At 55.7% G+C, this 22,774-nt stretch overlaps 8 protein-coding genes across 8 annotated transcripts; 4 read left to right on the top strand and 4 right to left on the bottom strand.

The window, feature by feature from the left end:
• Nucleotides 1-293: 293 nt before the first annotated feature.
• Nucleotides 294-2,661, bottom strand: EsH8_II_000972 (protein RIX7; the record flags this gene model as incomplete). Its single annotated transcript, XM_083264270.1, has 2 exons — nucleotides 294-2,309; nucleotides 2,365-2,661. 2 exons carry the CDS (start codon nucleotides 2,659-2,661, stop codon nucleotides 294-296), a joined length of 2,313 nt encoding a protein of 770 aa, XP_083121592.1.
• Nucleotides 2,662-4,041: 1,380 nt separating this feature from the next.
• EsH8_II_000973 (exportin CRM1) lies at nucleotides 4,042-7,784 on the bottom strand (the record flags this gene model as incomplete). Its single annotated transcript, XM_083264271.1, has 10 exons — nucleotides 4,042-4,279; nucleotides 4,333-4,753; nucleotides 4,801-5,178; nucleotides 5,231-5,701; nucleotides 5,754-6,522; nucleotides 6,573-7,294; nucleotides 7,344-7,415; nucleotides 7,475-7,547; nucleotides 7,615-7,644; nucleotides 7,719-7,784. 10 exons carry the CDS (start codon nucleotides 7,782-7,784, stop codon nucleotides 4,042-4,044), a joined length of 3,240 nt encoding a protein of 1,079 aa, XP_083121593.1.
• A 1,383-nt stretch (nucleotides 7,785-9,167) lies between these two features.
• On the bottom strand, nucleotides 9,168-10,762 carry EsH8_II_000974 (alanine--glyoxylate transaminase; the record flags this gene model as incomplete). The annotated part of the gene is made up of 5 exons (XM_083264272.1): nucleotides 9,168-9,251; nucleotides 9,312-9,670; nucleotides 9,725-10,350; nucleotides 10,442-10,548; nucleotides 10,610-10,762. 5 exons carry the CDS (start codon nucleotides 10,760-10,762, stop codon nucleotides 9,168-9,170), a joined length of 1,329 nt encoding a protein of 442 aa, XP_083121594.1.
• Nucleotides 10,763-11,723: 961 nt separating this feature from the next.
• EsH8_II_000975 (retromer subunit VPS29) lies at nucleotides 11,724-12,487 on the top strand (the record flags this gene model as incomplete). The annotated part of the gene is made up of 3 exons (XM_083264273.1): nucleotides 11,724-11,792; nucleotides 11,875-12,285; nucleotides 12,365-12,487. 3 exons carry the CDS (start codon nucleotides 11,724-11,726, stop codon nucleotides 12,485-12,487), a joined length of 603 nt encoding a protein of 200 aa, XP_083121595.1.
• A 341-nt stretch (nucleotides 12,488-12,828) lies between these two features.
• EsH8_II_000976 (uncharacterized protein) lies at nucleotides 12,829-15,142 on the bottom strand (the record flags this gene model as incomplete). Its single annotated transcript, XM_083264274.1, has 3 exons — nucleotides 12,829-14,542; nucleotides 14,596-15,037; nucleotides 15,094-15,142. 3 exons carry the CDS (start codon nucleotides 15,140-15,142, stop codon nucleotides 12,829-12,831), a joined length of 2,205 nt encoding a protein of 734 aa, XP_083121596.1.
• A 412-nt stretch (nucleotides 15,143-15,554) lies between these two features.
• EsH8_II_000977 (DASH complex subunit Dad2-domain-containing protein) lies at nucleotides 15,555-16,115 on the top strand (the record flags this gene model as incomplete). Its single annotated transcript, XM_083264275.1, has 3 exons — nucleotides 15,555-15,771; nucleotides 15,837-15,896; nucleotides 15,952-16,115. 3 exons carry the CDS (start codon nucleotides 15,555-15,557, stop codon nucleotides 16,113-16,115), a joined length of 441 nt encoding a protein of 146 aa, XP_083121597.1.
• A 965-nt stretch (nucleotides 16,116-17,080) lies between these two features.
• Nucleotides 17,081-19,367, top strand: EsH8_II_000978 (uncharacterized protein; the record flags this gene model as incomplete). The annotated part of the gene is made up of 3 exons (XM_083264276.1): nucleotides 17,081-17,600; nucleotides 17,650-17,733; nucleotides 17,914-19,367. 3 exons carry the CDS (start codon nucleotides 17,081-17,083, stop codon nucleotides 19,365-19,367), a joined length of 2,058 nt encoding a protein of 685 aa, XP_083121598.1.
• Nucleotides 19,368-20,219: 852 nt separating this feature from the next.
• On the top strand, nucleotides 20,220-22,080 carry EsH8_II_000979 (uncharacterized protein; the record flags this gene model as incomplete). Its single annotated transcript, XM_083264277.1, has 2 exons — nucleotides 20,220-20,837; nucleotides 20,938-22,080. The coding sequence occupies 2 exons, from the start codon at nucleotides 20,220-20,222 to the stop codon at nucleotides 22,078-22,080; spliced, it is 1,761 nt and encodes a 586-aa protein (XP_083121599.1).
• Between the last annotated feature and the right edge of the window lie 694 nt (nucleotides 22,081-22,774).

Raw genomic sequence — 22,774 nt, forward strand, 5'->3', positions numbered from 1 at the left:
GAAAGTTTATATAATATGCCAAACAATATAATCATGAAGCCCAGGCGTGTCGTCTCGTGGTGAAGACCTATGCCGTCCCTCAGTCGTTCATGGTATCTACTTTTTCCGCAGTGCCCCAATGCTATTCCCGTCGTTGTACTTGGTATACTGGGAACGCCGGCGATGTCGAACACAATGAATGACACCCAAGAGCGGCAAAAACTCGTAACGACAGAAGTGACAAAAAAAAAAGTGTGCTTTTCCTCTACCCAATCTAGATGGTCTATAACGCCCCCTTTTAGCTACCCCCCCTTTCAAGTCTGATGATGCAATTTGGCCGCCAACCTCCTGTACGCCTCCGGGTTCGGCACACTCGGCCTCGTCTTGCTCAGCGCCGTCTCCCAGTCCTCGCGCGTGAGCGACGGCTCGCCGCCCACGTACCGCAGGACACACTCGTCGAGCGCGTTCTTGTACAAGCCGTACAGATCCGCACCGCTGAAGCCGGCGCAGCGCTTGTCCCGCGCGATGGCCTCGATGTCGACGACCCCATCACCGTCGGGGCCGCCGATGCCGTTCCGCACAATGGTGCGGAGGATATCGACGCGCTCGTCCTCGGTGGGTAGGTCGACGAAGAGCAGTTTGTCCAGACGTCCGGGTCGTAGGATGGCAGGGTCGATCATGTCGGGCCGGTTGCTGGTGCCGATGACGTAGACCTCGCCCCTGTCACCAGCACCGTCGAGCTCGGCCAGCAGGGCGTTGACTACGCGGGCACCGGCCTCGGTGGTGGTGTTTTCTCTCTTGGGGACCAGGGAGTCCATCTCGTCAAAGAACAAGATGCAGGGGGCGCACGACTTGGCGCGCGTGAAGAGCTCGCGGATGGCGCGCTCCGACTCGCCGACGTACTTGTTGAGCAGTTCGGGGCCCTTGATGAGGATGAAGCTGGCCTGCGCGTCGTTGGCGACGGCCTTTGCGACGAGCGTCTTGCCGCACCCCGGGGGTCCGAACAGCAAAACACCGGCCGGGCGCTGCTTGCCAAACTTCTGGAAGAGGAGGGGCTCCTTGATGCGCCTGACGATGGAGACCTGGAAGGCGGCGCGAACCGAATGGAGGGCGCCGACCTCGGACCAGGATGTGCTGGGGATGGAGCTGAAGCCCTCGCGGCGCATGTAAGGCGTGTGATCGGCAATGGCGTCGACGAAGTCCTGCTGGCTGACGTGGACTCGGGTCGGCTCTGTGTAGGATGGGTGCTCGATGTAGTCGTACCACAGACAGGCGTCCTCCAGATCGCGGTCCCAGGAGGCGTCGGAGATCTCCATTCTCTCGGCCTGGATAGTGTTCCTCGCTCTCGCTTGTTCCATATCCATAAAGCGGTCGCTGGCTTTTCGATTCGCGACCTGGATGACGGCGCGGATGTCGTCGCCAACAAAGCCATGGGTGCGAACTGCCAAGGCCTTGTAGTCAACCTCTGGCGGAATCTCGAGGTCCCGCGTCAGGGCTCTAAAGATCTCCTCTCGGGCATCGGTGTCGGGAACCTTGACTGTAATGGTCTGGGCAAAGAAGTCTGGTCTTCGCAGAGTAGGGTCGACCAGCTCGAGCTTGCTTGTCGTGCCCACAACCACCACGCGCAGGCCCTCCCGCTCCCATTCTCGCAGGCGTCGAAGGCCCAGCTTAAGCTGCGAGATGACCTCGTGGTCGAACTCGCTGTGGCTGTTGCCCGACTTCGTCATGTACTCGTCGAGGTGGTCGAAGAGAACGATGCAGGGCGCGATCTTCTTCGCTTCGTCAAGCACATCGGTAAAGATCTTGCTCACCTTCTCGGGCGACCGCGTCTCGCTAAGGTACCGCCCAAGAGAGATGACGGGCGTCCTTGTCCTCCAAGAAAGCGATCTGACGAGAGACTGCTTCCCCGTGCCCGGCGGCCCTGAAACCAAGATGCCCATGGGTTGCTCTCCAAAGGGAACAAAGTCTTCCGGCTTCCGTGCGCGCGCAAAGACATAACGTTGCAGCTCATTTATGATGCCGCTCACGCCACCCAGGACGACCGATCCGGGCGGGATCTGCTCGGCGCCGTACTTGCTAGGCTTGAGTGCTTTCTTGGTCACTACTGTCTGAGTTTCCGAGGCATCGCCGCCTTTGGACTTGACCGTCTTGGAAGCAGAGACGATGGCGGAGCCATCGCTGACGTGCCCGGCGCCGTTGGAAGCCTCGGGTTCCGGTGAGATGCGGCGCTTCTTGGTGCTCTTGCCCTCAGACCCTTGGGCCGTCGGCACCGCCGGTGTGACGTTCCAGTGCTTCGTCATTTGCCTGTTGAGCAAGAATCGGTCTTCCTCCTGGTTCGGTTGTTAGAACCAGGTCATTGTGTGCGTATATGGGTGAAGAACTCACTTTGTAGGCCTTTTCAGCTTGCTCCAGGAGGTCGTCGCTGTCCTCGGACTCTTCCTCCTCTTCCTTGCGGAAATCTAAAACGCGCTCGATGGCGTCTTCGAGCGGCTTCCGCTTCTGCCGACTGAGGCTCGAGTTGGACTTTTTAATGGCTTCGTAGATGGCCGTTACCCCCAGCTTTGGCTTCTTCTTCCTCCCGCCGTCCTTCTTCAAGGATTCACTGTCTCTCTCGTCTTCCAGCTTCTTCACTATCTGGTATACGTCCCGGTCAAGGCCGTGACGGAGGCTGATGCGGGCCATGGCGGACGACGGGAGACGCTGACACTGACACTGACACTGGATGAATCTCTCGATGGCAGCGCTGGAGGCGGGCGAGAGAGAAAAAAAAGATTGTAGGCGGAATGCACGATTGAAGGACCTTGATTGGCTGTTTTGTTTATTTGCTCCACAATAAAGATGCTGTTCTGTGGGTTTAGACCAAGCCTTAGTAAAACGGCATTGGCGCTTTGCTTCATAACATATTTCCAATCAACTTACCCCCAAATTTTCTTTTTCTTTTAGTATGAGGCCGGATCGTCCCCGGTCCAGTGCGAGGTTGTCTTATAGATTTGTGGTGACAAAAAGTCAACATTTGAAATGAATTGAAACATCGAGTGCTACTACGCACGAGATCGGGTTTCCGCCCGGTATCCGAAATCGTCTCGTGTTCCTCGCACGACTGTTCTCACAGAGTCCACATTGGTGATGGGGCTCTCTCACATGGCCATCATCCTAAGTACCGAAAAGATTAGTAGAGGACTTGGCTGAACTCCTCGTAGTTGTTGTTCATCGTATCAAGTTTTCAACTTAGAATCGACTGCTCAGCCCTTGAGCTCTCAAGCCCACTGCGGACGGGTACGGGCAAAAGACAGGCATATAGACAATATGGCTTAAGAGCCAAGCAGTAATCCAGGTCAAATCCTAAGTAAAGCTATAAATCTAGCTTAATTGGAAAGACGCGGATAATTGATTCAAATCTGTCGCAGGACTGCTGAAGCAGGGGTACCACCCCCATTTCATAGCTCGTGACTAGTATCTGACCTGCTGGTCGATACGTCGTCTTATCCATCACCAAGGCAGGTGGTACGGAAACATTGAGAAGTGTTGGACCGCTGGACATGTAATCTATCTACTTGATTTGCCTACGTAGAAAGCTTTTCTACCACTACATTCGGCATCTCGCCGTCATTGTATAGCTTTTGTTTGATTTAATCCTCCTTCCTCATCATCCCCTCCGCTCGCCACATGGTGGTTCCCAGAGATCCGGTGCTGTTCTTAGAGAAGAAAGACATCTGGTTCCTGGAGACCTCCTTCACCATTTTCCGTTACCAGATGAATGAAAGGAAATAAAAAGGCCCTGTCCGTGTCAACGCCAGGGGGGCCTAGCGGGGGCGAAAGGTTATCCTGCAATCATCAGGTCATCTATCCATGGTATCACTACAAAATGAGCGGGTGGATATGGGCCGCAGAGCCAAGGATTGGCGAGTCGTGCTCTAGTCCGTGACGCATGGCTTCTGGTCAGAGCCCGTAGAGCTCCCACTCATCGAAATCGGTTTCCTGCCTCTCAGAACCTCTTGCCGCATTGTCTGCGTTTTCGAGGTTCCTTATCGGGGCATACTCGGTTCGCAACTCTTGAGCAAGTCACAACTCGTCATCCTCCAGCTCGGACGGCTTGAGGAGACCGCCAACCTTGCCGCGCCGTTCGAGGTCGGCCGCCTTGGCATCCCGCTCTTGCTGCTCCTTCTCGACCTGGAACAGCTCTGCGTTGTCGCCGGCAAACTCCTTCAGGGAAATGAGGAAGTCGCGCAGGTTGAGACGGAACTTGTCGTACTGGGTGTTCAGCGTGAACAGACCCTCAACAAACGTCTGGATTTGAGCGCTGTAAAAGGTTTGTTAGCTTTCGTCCCTCTCTACGTTAATGGTAGTACTCACGGTTGCAGGTTGGGGAAGGCCCCACGGAGCAGGTTAGCCACGAAGTTGGCGAGGAACTCCTTGTTCGAGGTGCCGGCCGCCGCCTGGTCAGGGCTGTAAATCGGACCCTGGATCTTGGGCGCACTGCCATCGGCAGGCTCTACGAAGTAGAACATCCTCATCAGGACCATGGACTGCGTCTTGAAGCCAGCCTTGTGGTCGTTGTCAGTGAGGACGAAGAAGACGTCCTGAAGGATAGTGATGAAGAACTGCTGGAAGAAGGCGTTCGCGGTCTGGACATCGGTCTTCTCCGCGATGTTGTTGATCAACTCCAGACACATGTTAAGGCCTGCAGCTTCCACGTCGCGGTTGTCGTGCTTGAACGCCCAGGAGCAAGAGTCGATGACGAACTTGAACTGGCGGTTGTCCAGTTTCAACAAGGCTAACCAAGTCAGTTTTCTGTCCAGATAAACACGGAAACGTACATACCAGGGAAGCAGTGGAGGTTGATCGCTCGGAGAAGGTTGAAAAACTCAACACGATGCTCTGGGAACTCGGAGAAGTCCTTGTTGATCATGTCCAGAGTACACTCGAAAACGTTCTCCATGATGTTGGGGACTTGGTCCTCCATCAAAGTAGAAAGCTTGGTGATGATGGCGGACATGGCCTTGAGGACCTCTGCGTCGCGGGCTCCGGGTACATTCCGGTTATAATCAACGAGAATGGACTCCAACAAAGGAGGCACCATCTGCTGGCGCACGGATTGCAGATCCTCTGCCTTCTCGACGTACGTCTCGATAAGCTTGAGGATTTCCTTCTTGATGGTACGCAGTCCTCGGACGGACGGCATCTTGGTCGCGATCTCGCCTTTGGCATGGTCAGCTGATTCGTATCAGTTCGAATTTGATTCACAACGTACCTTGCTTCTGCACAGCCTCGGAGATCAGCTCACTGGTGGCACGGTACATTTGCAACATGTCCAGGAAGATGCGACCGATCTGAGGATAGAAGTACGGGCCGATGGACGTGCAGGCCGAGACGTTTGTCTTCATGATGTTGCCAATAACTTTGATCGTCTCGGCGTCCTGAAGAATGACGGGGTTGACTCTGGCCTGCTTGATGATCTCATCCCATGCCGCGTTAGGAATGGCCATCAAATCACTCAGTAGCCGTTCTTGCTGGTGCTTGTTGCCTTGAGCGGCCACCATGTAACCGCAAGCCTCATAAAACGTGTGGACCTGCTGAGGTGACAAATCGCAAGTAATCTTGTGCATGTTGCGAACGATCTCCTCAATGAAGGGCTCCTGCTCGCTGGGCTGAAGGGCGACGAAGTGGCGGCGGCACTGTCTCGCAATCTTAATGAAAGTATCGCAAGCCATGTCCTGGACACCTGTGCGAAGTTAGCATCGAGTGAGTAAGTGACGAGAGAATTCCAGACTCACCCTCGTGCGACTCGTGCATAAACTCAAAGAGCTTGTTGACGACAGTCTTCAAGAACTTCCAATGGGCCTTCAAGAACCGAGGGTACTGTCCAACAATGTACATGATGTTGCTGGCGACAACGGCCTTGTTATCCTTTCCACGCTTCATCTCGGTGAGACCCAGCAGGTCCTTGATGACGGTGACGAGAAATCTCTTTTCAGTCTCCTCGTTCATTGCCAGAGAAATCGAACCGATAGCCCAGCAGAGCACGTTGCAGTTGTGCCATGACCATTCGGTGCCGTCAACTTGGCGGGCGAGCTTCTCCGTCATGATGTTCTCAGTGTCTACTACGTCCAAGTGCGTAAGGTACACCAAGCATTCTCTTATGGTCTTGTAGAGCTGCACTGTGTCACTCTCCTTGACGAACTCGCGCACAATCTCTCCCTCGTCGTTCTCGACGATGAGAACCTCCTCGGGACGGACCATCTTCTCGATCATGACGGTGCGAAGGTTGGAAAGGACCTCGTTGTACTTGTGCTTGCGGAGCGGGTAGTTGTTGAGAAGCGTCGGGTTGGGAGCACCGGCTCCGGACATGCCACCAGCCATGCCCATCAAGGGGTTGAGCTCGGTCATGGGGAGCTGCTGCATCTCATCGTAGAGATCGTTGACAAACTTGAGCCAGTAGTCAAGGCAGATCTTGAAGATCTCGCGGTCGTCAATTTGTGATATGCGAATTAGGTAGTAGTGGCCGTGAGTGAGGAAATCTCTGTTGGGCAAGTTCTCAATGAGCTGCAAGCCGGTTAGCGTTGCTTCAAACCAAATGGGCAAAATCTCCCTACGTTTAGGTGCATGCCGAAGAAATTGCACAGGAAAAGGGCCAAGTTTTGGATGAACTCCTGGTCTCTAGAGTTACTGTTGGGATATGTCGACTTGAGATCGAGGCTGATAGGAATGATGGTTGCGATTGTGGTCAGGACTTCGGTGAACATCTTGACCAGTTGCTCGTCGTACGAATTTGGTTGCCCGGGCCCACCAGTCTGCAGACCGCCAATCTCAGTCAAGAACTGCAAGGTCACGTTCCGGAACTCAGGCACGGGCAAGAAACGTGTGCGCAGCGTGTCGATAAGGGGAGTCTCGAAGATATATCCGAGGGGGATCCAGTTGCAGAATCGCAATAATGTCTCGAGGGTGGCCATCACCAGACTCGGCTGATCAGCAGTGTTCAGAACCTCCTGGCAGAGCGTGAAGATCTGTGAAAACTCGGCGCACATGGTCGTCTTCAGGTTCCGGGTCTTGGTGGATGTCATTTGCTCAGCAGAGTAGTCGAACACCTCCTCGGACAGCAGGCGGAGAATAACCATGTTGTTTTCGCAAATGGACAGGCTAGAGTGGCACGACGTGATGATCTCGTTGATGAACGTGGGCCAGTTATGGGGCCATTCTTGCTTCAGGATGGAGATGAGCACGAGGTTAAGCTTGTTGAGCAGAGTCTTCTGCTCCTTCATCGTCTCTTCGGAGCTGGAGCACTGGATAATGAACTGCACAACAAAGTTGCGGATACCTGGGCAGGTCAGTCGCAGTACGGTTGCGAAGTGTGTTGATCCTCAAACCTTGGCACTGGTCTCTCGGGAGAACCTTCCATCTCGTCATAATCACATTGTCGAGCACTTGCAATCCCAGGACTATGACCGTCAGCTATGTGTCTTGCACCATATAGTTTTGCCCTTGGCGCACGACATACACTTCGTTTGGGGGTAGGTCGCTTCGGCGAGAATCTTGTCGACGAGAAGCCAAGCATCTTGGTCTTCCTTGAACTGCAGGGAGATGGTTCGGTTAGAGGGCGACGGCGTACTCTGTTTGCGGGGGGGATTGGTTGCGTACCTGGTTGAGTGTAGCTTGCGCTTGCTTTTGCTATATTCCCACAATCGTCGGTCAGCCTCGGCCAAAAAAATCTCAGACCGACGGGGCAGAAAACTGCTGCACACCTGTTCTCCACGGCCCTCGTAGAAGGAGCGGACGATCTCGTCCAGCTCCGGGATCGTGATAGTCATCGCGGGTGGTGCGGTACGGCGGGCGGGGTGGTAGAAGACAGTCGATCTCGATCGCAAGACGCAACGGATGAGGGGGAACTTGGTCGCAGCACTCCCAGGTAAGGAGGAGGGGAAAAACGAAAGCGAGCGCGGGCGCGGGGAATGCGGGCGCTACGGCAGGTGCAGCAACAGGAGAGGTCGTATGTCGTTCGCGGAGAGATTTCGTGTAATGGGAGGGGGGAGAAAAGTAAAAGAAAGAGCAGAGGAGTGGGAGGAGTGTAGAGTCTGCCTGGCGTGAAGGCGAGAATAGGTTGGTTATCGAGAGAGCGAAAGAGGCGGATGGCGGGGGACAACCAATTTTGTCAGCCGCCCGCTAACTCCACCAGCCACAGGTATCGATACCTACCCACGCCCACGCTGCCTTACCGACCTTTGGACCTTACAGCACCAGCACCTTGCGAAGCTTGGGCCTGGCCGGGCACCTTAGAGTTGAAGACTCTCGGTCGGTTCTCCCAAGGCCCAAAGCCCAAGGCACCTTACCTTGCCTGCCTGCGCTGCACCCCTCTTTTCCACCTGCAATCACCTGGCGCGCTGAACCCTGCCCAACCACGCAACAGCATCATCCAGACAGAACATTTGAGCTGAGGCTGCCACTTTAACACTGCAGCGATGCGCGTCATAGGCCGACTGCCCACACCGACAGCTCACCTCCCGTCACCTCCTCACCGTGGAAGCGCCTGCGAAATTACGGTGACGCACGGCATCGGGATTTCGCTCCGCCAAACAACTGCCCATAATCGCCAAGGTACCGATACATGCCATTCAGTGCTCCCAGCCTTCTGGCTCCCCATCACCCCACCTTTGCGGCAACACAGTACTTTAACCACCTCGGAGAATAATGGCATTTGTGGCCCCGAGAAGAGCAGCTCTGGTGCTGATGGGCCATGAGTAGTTCGTCTATGCATTTATATAAAAAAATGTCGAGAAATTCGGAGCGATACCGGAAAATGCAACAACCCTGCAAGTGCATCTGGGGTTTACCAGATGAGGAACTCATCGCACTCGGACGGGCCTAATGTCTCCTCGGCGATTATACACGGTGTAAGGTGGTTCATCGCGATGCAGCTTGACAAGCGACCGGCTTACTCAATACCGCGCGGCTGACCGGATACCCCTGTTGATTGGGATGGGCCAAGATGATCAGGCCCTTACCTTAACTATCCTGGTGGCTTGGCTCAACTTGTCTCAGTACGCGCCGCAAGTTTAGATTCAGTCGATGTTTCGACCCTCGTAGAAAAGCCTCCAACTAAACGTATTTTATTTTCTGGGAAGACTGTAATGCCAGATCTAATATAGTTGTGTCGATAACTTCACACCGTGTAACCCAGTCCGTACATCCGTTGTCTATGCCTTTTGGTAACCAACCTCAAAAAGACTGTCTTGCAGGGCCTTGATGGCGTTGTCGATATCCTTTCGGTTGGGGTCCGTCTATGAGGGTGATTAGTCTCCAAACTCTCATGGACATGAATCCTTTTCGACATCACTTACCACACTGACTCCCATGTGTCCGAAGCGGATGTACTTGGGCGCAATCTCCTTGTGAATTCCACCAGCGAAGACGATGCCCTTCTTGGCCAAGCTGGGCAGCAACTCGGTGGCCTTGACGGTCTCGGGGAGGTAGATGGCCGTCATGCCATGGGCCTGGTCCTCGGGCTTCTCGGCGACCTGCTTCAGTCCCAAGTCTGCCACAGCCTTCTTGACCTTGTCGGAAATCTCCTTGTGTCTGGCGAACCGCTCAGACAAGGGCTTGGCAAGAATCTGAGTGAGGCCGGTGTGGAGGGCGTGGATCAGCTGAGGAGAAGGGGTCGCGAAGTAAGAGGGCTTCTTCGCCTCGTAGTTTTTCATGACTAAAGTTCGTTAGCAATGCACCGTGCTTTGCAAACGCCAACTCTGCGACTTACCGGGCGCCCAGTTCTTGAAGGAGCCAAAGTACGACGCCGGGGGGGTCTTGCGCTGAGCAAATGTCTGCATGGCTTGGCCGCTGAACATGGATATCGACAGACCGGCGGGAACGCCGATGGCCTTCTGACTGGCCGTAATAACACCGTCGAGCTTCCACTCATCAAACTGAATCTCCTCAACACCAACACTGCAGACACCATCGACGATGACCAGGGTCTCGGGGGACACCTTCTTGACCAGGGCGGTCAGTTCCTTGAGCTCGCTCAACACGGCAGTCGACGTGTCGACATGCGTCACCGTCAACACCTTGTACTTCTTCTCGGACAGGGCCTTCTCGATCTCGGGCAGCTGGGGGCGGGTTCCGACGGGGGCTCTCAGCTCGGTGACATTGGCGCCGTACGTCTTGAAGCAGTCGGTGAAGCCATTGCTGAAGTAGCCGGTAGCGAGCACCAGAACGTCCTCGCCAGCCTCGACAAGATTTGCGGCGACAAGGTCCCAGCCAAGGGTGCCGGAGCCTGAGATGACGAAGGGTTGCGCTTGGGCATCCTTTGTCTGGAAGAGCTGGCGCAGCATAGACAGGGCCTCGCCGAAGGTGTTTACGAAACCAGGGCCGACATGGCTCTCACTGTAGACGTATACTCCAGATCAGTATGATACCCTCAACCGCATCGGGAGAACACCCGAGTAGCTCGGATGGTGTGCCGGGGGATTCAGACCTGTAGTGGCTCATGGACTGGAGGACAGCATCATCGAATTCGATGGGCCCTGGGATGAGGAGGGTCGGGTGTGGTGGTTGGGAGGACATTGTGGAAAGTGGTCGCGTCTGGGTGGTTGTGGATGAGAAAGTGAGGATCAATTAGAGGATTGTAAAAGGGAGAACTTACAGCTGTTGAAGTAGTTGCAGGTTCCGACTGTTGCAGGTGTCTCGAGATGAGCGATACCCGGGATGAGGGGTTGCTAAGGTTATGGAGGGGCATTCTCCCCGCCTTCGCCAATGTGCGGAGAGGGAGCTGGAGCCGCGTTAGGGGAACGTGCATGTGTGCCTATTCGTCATTCACACCTCGGAAGGTAAGCCGATCGTCGCTATCGGACAGGAACGCAATTGGACTGGGCAAACTTGAAAGGCTTCGGCTTACGACTTTTCTCGGATCAGTCCCGTCGTGGAGGGGAGAAGAGGATACGAAACGGCTTTAAGGGGCGGGAGTTGGAGCCGAACCTGCTGATGGGCCTTGTTTAACTAATTAAAAAGCAATTGAGCACGAAATTCAATCGAGTAATCCTTGCCAGGGCCTTTTTAGACGCCAATGCTTTTTCTGCTGCGTCTCCGCCTCCAGGTCAATTGAGCTTCGTTTGGGGGGCTGTTCTGGAGCACGCTAAAGCAGAGGACGGACGGTTCACGACTTGAGGTAAGCAAGGGGGAAACTCGGCATTCGAGTTAGGAGAATGCCGTCGTTTTCACTATGTTTCCGACGTCGGAAAGTGGAGAGCTCCGAGCAAGTGACCAAGTCCAACGGAAAACACTCGACTGGTTGGGATGATGGGATGAGAGCTCATTTGGGGGATGACAGGGCCTAGCAGACACCGGACGACATCGGCGCTTTCCAGGCACAAGTGCAATTTGCTCCGCCACAGGTGTGGTGGAACATCCCGCGCCCGAGATTGAGGTGGTGTGGCTGGTGGGATCTCCACCCGACCGTTGCAATTGAGGCTGGGAAAGCGGTCGCTCGCAGCAGCGCACTTCGAGTTACACCCGTCGAGCTGATTGAGCCAAGCTAGCTACCTGGTTGCTGAACTACATCGCTGAAGGATTTGAAGACAGCATTGTTTATTCGCCACGAACACATACCCGCTCACAGTTCCGCCACGCGACTCGTAACTATCCAAAGCCGGATCCGCCTCGGCGTGCGGACCCTCCCAAGGCAGCTCCCGATCTCCCGACAACTCCATCGTCATCTCCAAAACCGCATCCCCGAGTAAACAGCCCGAGCTTGCGCAAAGATGGCCTTCTTAATACTGGTTATCGGCGACCTGCATATCCCAGACCGCGCCCTCGACATCCCCCCAAAGGTACGCATGCGCCCTTTCCTCGTTGAGCCTCCCCCGCCTCAAGCTTGGCTATGGCAACTAACACGAATCCTGTCTCAAACAGTTCAAGAAGCTCCTCGCCCCGGGGAAGATCGGACAGACCCTCTGTCTAGGCAACCTGACCGACAAGCACACGTACGAGTATCTCCGCACCATCGCCCCGGATCTCAAAATTGTGAAGGGCCGCTACGACGTCGAGGCCACTAGCCTGCCCCTGACCCAGGTCGTCACCCACGGCTCCCTACGCATCGGCTTCCTGGAGGGCTTTACCCTCGTCTCCAACGAGCCCGATCTGCTCCTCGCCGAGGCCAACAAGCTGGATGTCGACGTCCTCTGCTGGGGCGGTACCCATAAGTTTGATGCCTTTGAGTACATGGACAAGTTTTTCGTCAACCCCGGCAGTGCCACCGGCGCATTCACCGCAGGCTGGGGCAAGGACGGCGAGGAGCCTGTCCCAAGTTTCTGTTTGATGGATGTATGTGTTGTGTACAACCCTGCTGCTAGGGTGAACCCCTAGTCACCATCGAAGAGCTGTTCGCTGACCGTTAGAATAGGTGCAAGGAATTTCGTTGACTCTATACGTTTACCAACTACGAAAAGACGACAAGGGGAACGAGAACGTTGCGGTGGAAAAGGTGACATACACGAAGCCCGTGGAGCCATCTGCTACGTCATGAACCGCAATGCGATAATCAGGGGTTAGCGGGGATGTCGATGTTTGCATAAGAGGGAAGTCCAGCCATTGATGGCTGGTTGTCATGATTCAAGACCACATGATCGTAGGTGAATGATGATCATTATGATAATATAACTTTCAGCCAACCATTTCTTATGGCTTTATGCTTTCGATGCCTTTGCGTACGTGCAAAACACCCAATCGCGTCTCCCATGGTATCCAGACAAAGACCAACCAGAAACCACACCCATAAACATCAGCAAAACAAGAAGGGTGGTATTTGAGAAAGTATCCAACTCCAGAAACACCAGTGCTAGCCATCAGTCAGTTGTGTGGTGCTCATTATAACATCATGCTCCTCCTTCTCATGGAGACTTTCGACCTTGCGTCCTGGAGATCTCCACTCTCCACACTCTCGAAGCTGCTATCTTCCGGGGTTTCAACCTCTCCGCGGGTCCTCTTGGGTAGAACCATTGATGCTCTCTTTCTAGGCCCGCTGGGTTTCGACCGCTCGGCCCGGTCCGTGTTGTCGACTTTGAAGTCCTCCCTCATGACAGACGAAAGTCGTCTTGAGGACTTGGATTGGCGGGTCGGCATGTTATTCTCCTTTAGCTCGACAACTCGGGATGTATCGCTGCCCGGAGTCGAGCTGGTGAACTCGTAAGGATCAACTTCTCTCTCGGGCGACGGAATGGGTTGGCTCATAGTTGCCTTGTCCGGAGAGGCAGAGCGGCTGGACGTCTGTTGGAGCAAAACTTGCCCTTCGCTTTCGCTGATTGAACCCGACATCATCGAGGATGTCCGTTTCTTGCGATCCGGCTTCACCGCACTGTACGTTGGCTCAGATGGTCTCATTTTGTCAACCGGCTCGATGTAGTTCGTCTGGTTCTGCCGGATGGCAGCGGACGGCGATGTGGCTGGCGGAATATGCTTCCACGCATCGTCTTCGCTTGATTCCCGTTTGACAATGGGCAGCCCTTCTGCTGTAAGTTTTTCCGAGTAAGCACTTCCGCTGCGCTGAAGGTACCGAGTCTGACCATTCACAGCGTCATAGAGCTCCTTCGTAGGGCGTCGCATTTTATCACGTAGGTTCGGTTCTGCATAACTAATGGCGGCTCGTGCCCGCCTGCTGGGTCGCGATGTTTCGCCATGCGATGAGATGTCTGCAGGTGGTGGCGTGTCTCGAACACTTGAAAGACTCATTCTGGATGTTGGCTCGGGGGATGCCGGGGACAACAGAGCGGCCTCCATGGACACAGTCTCGGTGCTCGGCAGAACGTCGATGGCAGGCGCAGGTGGACTTGGAGAAGGAACAGGAACCTCAACGGGCTCAAGCTCAGACTCAGTCTCCTTGATCTTCTGCGCTGCCCGTTCCCTCGCTGCCCGCGGCTTTGGCTTCTCAGCCACGGCATTGCAATCTCCTGTAGCGGCCTTTGCGTTCTTTACTGGAGAAGTCACATCTTCGTTTGTGCTTTTGGCTGATAATGCCTTCCTCGGGTTCACTGGTGCCACCATGCGCTCCCTGGCCTCGCGTCGCCTGTTGGCCAGTTCTTTCAATGTCTGTCCACTCTGACGGTCGAGCGCGACAATGGGCCGTTCTTCGTTTTCTTTCGAGGTTGGCGGTTCGGCCACTGGCTTATTCGCCTTGCTCATTTCGTCTCCCATGCTGTACTTCCGCTTTGAGCCAACCCTGGCGATTACTAGAGGTACTGAAGGAGGCGGGATAGGGGTCTCCTTGGAGGGTTGTCTGACTTCGGGCTGGACATCTTCGGGTTTGGGAGCAGGGTCGGGTCGGACGATGACATTCTTCTCAGGCCTATTTGTTGATCTGGCTATGGCAACCGGCGGTGCCGGGGATGGTGAAAGCAACGGCGAGCTTCCTTGGGGCGTCTCCCCTTGAGCGGTTTCCGTCGGGTGACCGGGGGATCCTATGTCGACGGACTCGACATCGACAAATCGTGACAATGGTGGAGGACCAAGCTCGGGGGAGTCGGTAGTGTCTGCGGTGTCTGTGGTGTCTGCAGCTTCTGAGCATAATGCGAGGATTTGCTCGCGGCTCGGACGTGTTAGTATGGCACCGAAGACATTGAGGCAGGTTATTCAACTCACTCCAGGGTTGCTCTGGGGTATGACTTATTCTCTGCGATGGGAGGCAGACGACCTTCTTGTAGGGCCCGGGCCTCTGTATCCTTGGTAGGTTCGCGCGGCGGCCGCCGTTGAGGGCTGCGATGCGGCAGACTTGCTCTGGAAACTCTCCTTCCCCGAGGGCTCGCGTGTCGTTTCTTGGGAGGCTCCTGGCCGAGACTGGAAAGAACCGACATACATTCCATCAGTTGGGATTCGAGCCTGGACCTGATATCGAGGGCATGGTCTGCTATTCTTCGGGTATTGCTATCTTCGAGCTCCTTTTCCAACTCAATGATGCGACCATTCAACTGGAGGTTTTCTGAGAGAGATCGAGCATAGTCCGCTTCGAGATTGCGGATGCGAAGCAGATGAACGGCGTTGGCTTTGGCGAGGTCTCTGTTTTGGCGCAACAGCTTTCTGCGCACTTCAATAATGCTTGTTAGCTAACGAGATGGGCTGACGACAAGAAAGTAAACATACACAGGTCGATGCTATCTGCAGATACGGGGGGTTCGTTTAGTCGGGCCATGGTGCATTCTGGACGAGGTCAAGGACACGATGTGACGAAACCAAAAACTGAGGAATGAGAAGGTGGCAAAGCGAAGCACGACAAGAGGGAGGCTGGGACAGTGACGACGGCGTCGGGGGGGGGAGAAAATTTACCGAGTGTCATTTATTTACAATCGGCCAAATACGGACTAGTGTAAATAAATGCACAGGGGTGGGGTTGCTGGGGGCGCATCCGCATGGGCCAACCCCCCACTGTCTGCTGCATTCCTCACATGTGCACACTCACCGAACTTTTGACGGCTTCCTCAGATCCAAATCGCAACCAGCTTTCCCAACAGCCGCCACCGCTCCAGGGAATGAATTGCAGGACCAGCGAGATACGCAACGACCTTATCTCTGGAACCCAAACCGGTCGACTTGTCTAGAACAATATGTCGTTCCCAACACGATCGCTTTCGACCCGACTTCCCGGCGCGGGGTCGCAAAACGCCTCGTCCCAAGGACCCTCGCCTATGCTGCTTGCGCGCATCGCAGAAAAAAAGGCAGAACTGGAGCACTTGAAGGAACTCCGCGATCTCAGCGCGGCTGTTGCCGGTCAGATGGAAGCTCTGGAGCAGAAGCTGTCGACATTGTCAGATGGCACGGAAGGTGAGCAGGAGCAGCCTTTCCAAGTTGCAAATTCGCATTTGGGGGGTAGGACTGACCAGACACAGCTATTGCCATGGTTATTGGCAACTGGCATAATGTGTTGCGTGCCATCAACATGGCTTCAGGTATGTTTAGATCCGAATGGGATAGATGTGAACGAGACTGATACCAGATCCGCAGCCCAACTCGCAAAACCGCAAGGAGACGAGCCGTTAGAATCGGAGGACATCAGCCTCCCTCTCCCCCAAACGCTAGTACGCATTCCTACGGAACATGCCCCAACGCTGCAGGCGCAAGCCGACAACGTGGCAGAGACTGCCGAGAGCAGCATGGTTACGCCATGATGTATCGTGGGCTTGGAAGAGCACAACTTGCGACACGAAAAGAAACCATGTCTTACGCTCTAACAGACTCCTCACCCCAAGGATCTGCCACACTATACCTCGCATCGTACCCGTTGGCCATATCAGCCAGTGCAGTCATCACATCCGCTGCTGTACCTTTTGAAGGGTGGCAGATGCCCGCGGAGGAAGGAAAAGAACCAACATTTGGCGACGCGGGCAAGAACAATCTGGAAGTTGGTGCCATGTCGGCAAATATTGTTCCATTGGAAAGCCACCGCGTGGCATGCTCAACTTAGGCGGAAGGCGATGTACCTTAGCGTCCTGGTCCCGCACTTTCGGAGCGACATTGAATTGGGCGATTGGGCTCCACCAAAAGTCAACAAACGTGTGCGGGGTTCAAAACGGAAAGACGCGTCCTCATTTGGGACGCGTTTCTTAGTCATGTTGTCCGTTGCCGCGGCGAAACGGGAGGTGCCTCACCCTCGTACGGGCTGTCGAACCGATCAAGCCTGCCACGGCGCGCCGGTGCCCGCACGCTGGCGTCGGTCGTAGTCCTGTCGACGGAAACTGACATGTAGATCCCGCGAAGGGAAGGAGCAAATTGAAGCCAATTTCCGCTGTTTTAATGGCCGCCCAGCTAAAACCTCCACGCCACACTGCTTGTCTCGTTTCCAATCCCGCACCCATCCCATCCCAAGCACCGAGCATTTTTGCCCAGCATCCTCGAAGGAACCTTTTTTGGACAACTCCAGACCTTATTGTCTTGAACCAGACCACACGGCCTAATACTGTATAGTGTTCCAGCCAGTAACCCCGCTGTATTACATGCGCCCCAGCTGTTCCCAAGCGAAATTGCCTCCAAATTCCAGATAACCCACCCGTTACAGCCCCTGGTCGATCAATTTGTCTGGGGTTGGCTGTTCCCTGTCTGAGTTCAGGTCGGATTCGGAGATTGTCGAGCACAAATGGGTCGCCTCTCTCGATCCGGGGCTCCGGTCCACGAGTTCGGTATATTCGAGGATCGTACCTCTGATTCCGGCCAACACCCGTCAATTGACGCGCCCAGCGCGACCAGCCACGGCCAATTTGCTCTTCTTGAAAACCGAAACACTAACAGCGGCCGAAGCACGCCAGACTTCATCGACTCGCTAACCACCAAACTCAAGGCGCTTCACATTTACAGTCCCAAAAAGAATCGCGGTGACAAGTCGCTGCTGCCACCTGTGCGAGGTCGTCTGACTCGATCGGCCACTGACACTAAGATCATTCCGGTCCTCGATTACATCCGGGAAGAAGCTGAAGACTGTGACGAACGCTCAACTGTGACTAGTCGTACGCAAGGACCATTCCCTGCCGAGCTGCTTCAAGAAACCAAACGAGACGAGGATATCCCGTCGTCGACTGAAACACCTGCTCCCGCAGCTGCTTCTCCTCGCCAGACACCAGCTTCATTTGAAGCACACGAGTCCTCCTTTTCTTCCCAAGGTCTGCTCGTCTAACTTCTGCCATGTGGTTTCTTCACTAACCATCTCAGTCCTACGCGCAGCCGACCTCGAACACCACCACCTTATAAACACCGATTCTTGTATCCAGACGTCCATCGCACGGCACAGGGCAGGTCAGTATGACTATGTACTTTCGGTTCCGGACCCAGACGGCTCGGCCAAGTGCCACAGCTCGCCCAATGATCGTGGCAACTTGTCGCTAGACTTTGGTTGCAACGTTTTGGTGCAGATCGATCACTCTGGGGGAGGAGTCTGCAATCAGGGCAAACCAGCTAATTCCTACAAACTTCTAGCCACACCTTTGGTGAAGGAAGACGTAGTTAAAGACGTTTCACATCCCTCATTGGAAAACGAAGCAGGCATGGCCGTTGCAGAACCCATTGCTCGACTAGTCTCACCAACTCCTGTTGGGGACGACGATCCAATGAACAAGTCCGGGCACGCGAATGTTGCAGTCACTGTTATCGAACAGACCCATTCCAAGGAATCGTCTTTGGATTACATTGAACACCCAAAGGACAGAGTGGTTTCCTTTTCCACGGACGAAAGCAGTGCGCAAGACCCACGTACACCGTCTCGGTCAATATCAGCCAGCTCGCAATCTCGCATCGAGGACTCCGTTGAAGCCATTGACAGGCTCGAAGAGCAATTGGAAGCTGTGAATGCTGCCGCACAAATTCATTTGGCAACACCCACCAAGTCACATCGTACCCGGATGGCGGATGAGTCAATCACCACGAACAATACATTCATAAAGCGAACTGCCTCGACACTGAAGCGGACCCAGTCAGCTAGATTTGGAGTCAAGCCCACATCTAATGCCCAGGCCACGCACAGAAAGTCGACCTCGACGAGTCTTGGCAACGACCCCGAGAAGACATTACCGGCAAGTGCGCCTACCAGAAGGTCTACTGTGGCTCGTCCGGTGAGCTTGTTGCCGCCAAAACCACCTGCTAAATCTACCAAGCCTCCCACGCGGCCCTCGTTTGAGCTACCAGGAGAGGCTGTCGCTCGAAAAATCAAGGAACAGCGGGAGGCCCGTCTCGCACAGCAGGCTCAGGGAAAGGTGTCTGCACCAACAACCCCACAGAGGACCAGGTCGCTGAAAGCTCCCACGCGTCCCAACTTTGAGCTCCCCGGAGAGGTAATTTCCAGGCGCAAGAGAGAAGAGCATGAGGCCCGACTCAAAGCACAAGCAGAGGAAGAGCGAAAGCGTCGCGAGTTCAAGGCCCGCCCTATCAAGGCGAACCTTGGGTCGGCTGCATTGCCCCGAGAGACTGTTGCCAGTCGTGCTCGCCAGAACAAGGGTTCTGAGGCCAGTGAGACTAGCCGGGTTGAGGAAAGCCCTTCCAAGCGTACATCGATTATGGGCACCCCACGCACTCCACTCACGAGGTCCGCATCAACCAGGTCCCCACAGGCCCGTGGCAGGGGCACATCGCAGACTGAAGCCTCGCATCAGCTCAGCCGTGCTACATCAACGTCCACGGGTAGCATGAGTGGCAAAGGAAGCACATTGTCTGCAGAGGACCTGGAACAGCAGAAAATCAAGGGCCGGCAAATCTTCAGACGCGACAACCGTTTTATTGAGGACAAGGGGCGTGAACGTCGCGAACGCGAGCTGAACGCCAAGTATGCTCGCGAGCAGGCTGCTGAACGCTCTAGACAAGCGAGTCGGGAATGGGCGGAGAAGCAGAGACGCAGACAGTTCGTTGCTATGGCTGCCATGGCTGGCCAGGCAGCGTGATTACATGGACTGAAAAACGCCAGTGACTGTGATTCATTTGGCAATTGCAAGCCTCGTTGTGAATTATTTGGCTAACGCATAAAGCTTAGCACTTGTATCAAAATTGCGTGGAGTTTGGGAGCAGGACTAGTCGGATCAGCCGGGAATATTGACAGGCAGGAGCTTGCAGCATAGGAGTCTCGGTATTCAGTTTTTCGAGCTTGCTATGGTTTCCAAGCATTCATACACTGGTTGCAGCCACCGATTGAAGTTGGTTTATGCTTTCGAGTTTTATAGAAACTTGTTTACTTTTGATTCCGGACGTGCGACTTTTGTATGTTTGTGAAACGCAGGGTGCCACTATATCGACTTCCTCCATTACTTGAGACCGCTTTGACCGCTTCACTTGTCAGAACAGAACCTGCTAGCCAATAAGCTAGATGACCATGCTGCGGATGGTGAGCATTTCATCCAAGGCTGCACAAAACATGGGCGGGCACAGAGATGTATCATCAAACAAGAAGCAAACTGGCCCGGATAACCATGCTGTGGCCGCATTCCCGGCCGGCTGTGGAGAAACGGCGGGCTGGGCCGAACTCGCGCCACAGTGCTGGCGGAGCACACCAACGACATCCGACGGATCTAGCATAAAGTATGAGCCGTGCACTTCAACTTCGGAACAGCAGCATTCGTCTTTGGGGCAGATAGGGTTTCAAAGGCGAGGACGTTTATAGAAACGGCAGGACGACAGCCGGCCAGCCAGGTATTTTTTATATATAAAGTTTCGAGGTCGGGGGGCGTTTACGTGGCGTTGCGACATCGCAATCAATCGTTGATTCCTAGCCTCCCAACCCACTTCGGCCTATTCCAGAGATGAGAGTACAGCTTCCCGCCCCGTTCAGGGACCAGCAACGGCCCATGGTGCGCCTGGCCCAGGGGGCCTACGTGGGCGTGACCCTCGCGGAGCCCGAGTTTCTGCGCGGCGTGGAGGCATTTCTGGGCGTGCCGTACGCGAAGTGCGAGCGCCTCCGGCGTGCGGAGCCCTTGCCGGCTTCCTCGGACTCGTTTGACGCCTCGGACTACGGGCCAGTCTGCCCTACCGCGAACCCCTCACTACCGGCGGACGAGGACTGCCTCAACGCCAACGTCTTCCGTCCAGCCGAGGGCGACGCCGCCGGAGGGAAGAAGAAGAAGAGGCTGCCGGTGGTGGTGTACGTGCACGGCGGGGCGTTCAACTTCGGGCGCGGCGGGGACCGCAACCTCGCGGCCTTCGTGTCGTTTGCCAAGCGTGACGTCGTCGCCGTGAGCTTCAACTACCGCCTCGGGCCCCTGGGTTTCTTGCCTTGCAGCTTCGCGGCGAGGGAGGGCGTCTCGAACCTGGGGTTGCTGGACCAGAGGGCGCTGCTGGAGTGGGTGCAGCAGAACATCGCCGCTTTCGGTGGCGATGCGGAGGATGTCACAGTCATGGGATTCAGCGCAGGCGCGCATTCGGTTCGTCCGTCCCCTGGGCACAGCACAAACCTCCTCCTGCCCGAACACCCCTCCTTCCTTCGGGGACAGAATCGTGTGATTGGATGCTAACATTCACCAGCTCGGCCACCACGTCCTCTCGGCCGCCTCCCGCCCGCTCTTCCGCCGCGCGATCCTCGAATCGGGCGCCCCGACCGCCCGCTCCGTCCTCGCGGCGGCCCATCCCCGCCACAAGGCCCAGCTCGCCCAGTTTCTCTCTCACGCCTCCCTCTCCCACTTGGCCCCGGCCGAGGTCATCCCCGGCATCCGCGCCTTGCCCCTGAAGAAACTCCTACAGGCCTCCTTCGCGACATGGTCCGAATGCGCCCCCACCGTCCAGTGGCCCTTCCAGCCCTCCATCGACGGCGAATCCCTCGGCCACGACGCCGTGATCCCGACCCTCCCCATCCGCACCTGGACGTCCGCCTCCCTCCCATCCCCGCCGCCGCTGATGACGGGCTTCAACACCTCTGAAGGGACCCTCTTCGTCCCCGCCACGGCCTCCTCCCCGACCGCCCTCTCCGACTTCTTCGGCTCCCTGATCCCCTCCCTAACCCCCCAGGACCTCGAAACCCTCGAGAGCCTGTACCCGCCGCCGTCGACCTACGCGCCGCCGCCGACCCCCAAGCACGGGTCCCAGTTCCGGCGCCTGGCGGAGGCCTACGCGCACTACGGCTACATCGCGCCCCTCTTCCACTCGGCGCACTTCGTGTCCCGCAGCGGCTCGCCCGTGTGGCTGTACGAGTACGCGGCGCACGCGGAGCTCGGCGCCGCGAACCACGGCGACCACGTCCCCGCCGCGACGCACGACACGGACGTCCTCTCCCCCTCCGGGACCCCGGGCCTGCTGGCCGTGTCGGACGCGATGCACGGGTACTGGTCCTCCTTCGTCGCCTGCGAGTCGTCGCCGGACGGCCCCAACGCCGTCGCCAACCCCAGCGGGATCGCCTGGCCGCGTTTCGTCTCCCCCTTTGGCGACGCCGCGGGCGGCGCGGACGACTACGTCCCCAACCCGGACGATGCGGGCGAGACGCGGGGCAAGATCCTGGTGTTTGGCGAGGGCAACGACGAGTGCATGGGCCAACGCGGGCAGCGGCGGCGAGGCACCGTGGCGCGCGTGCGGACATTGACGGAGGCCGAGGTGAGGCAGTTCCGGTTCTGGTGGGATCGCGTCGGGCTAAGTGAGGGTATGGGGGTGGCGGAGCACGACGAGTCGAAGCTGTAGTCGGCTATCGGTCCTCATGAGAATGGAGGGTTTATTATATAGCTGGTTACTAGAGTTGTCTGCCGCCCCTTGCTCATAGATTATAGACGCAACGGAGCAGTAATTGCGGAGTCGGCAGACATGCATTCACATCACAGCGTGGTGACCAAGGAGGTAGATTTAGTTTAAATTGACAAAGGAAATTTCATTCATACGTGTCCAAGAGAAAGCTCGGTGCGGGTTCTAAATGACCCCGAGTAGTCCTATTTCCTTCCGTCCTATCCTAGATCCTCACAAACTTTTTCGTATGCAACAGTTCCCTGCCATCTAGACAGTCCTGCTTGCTTGGTCGGGACATTGACAGATCGTGTCGCCTGTGTCTTTCATCTCTTCTATGTACACCAAATTAAACTGAAGCGACATGGCGATGCCCTGAATAGCTATGGTCGGAACAAATCCCCCCAAAACGGTGTATTTATGTGATCGATTAAATCATGTGCGTCGAAGGGTAGATTATAAGCTCCAAGCTGTGGTGCTGGTGCGTACCCTCAAAACAGCACACCAGACCAAAGGCAGAGGAGTGGGCGGTATTAAAAGTAAAGTTTGTCGGGACAACATACGTGCCGCCGTATGCCATGATTCCGTGAATCCGTAACGCCGTGTTTGGATCTCGAATTTGAGATCGTTGGCCTGGTGGGGAAGGTGGGTATCTTCG

Source organism: Colletotrichum jinshuiense, chromosome 2, assembly GCF_051148585.1.
Source record: "Colletotrichum jinshuiense chromosome 2, complete sequence".
In the NCBI taxonomy this organism is placed as follows: Eukaryota; Fungi; Ascomycota; class Sordariomycetes; order Glomerellales; family Glomerellaceae; genus Colletotrichum; species Colletotrichum jinshuiense.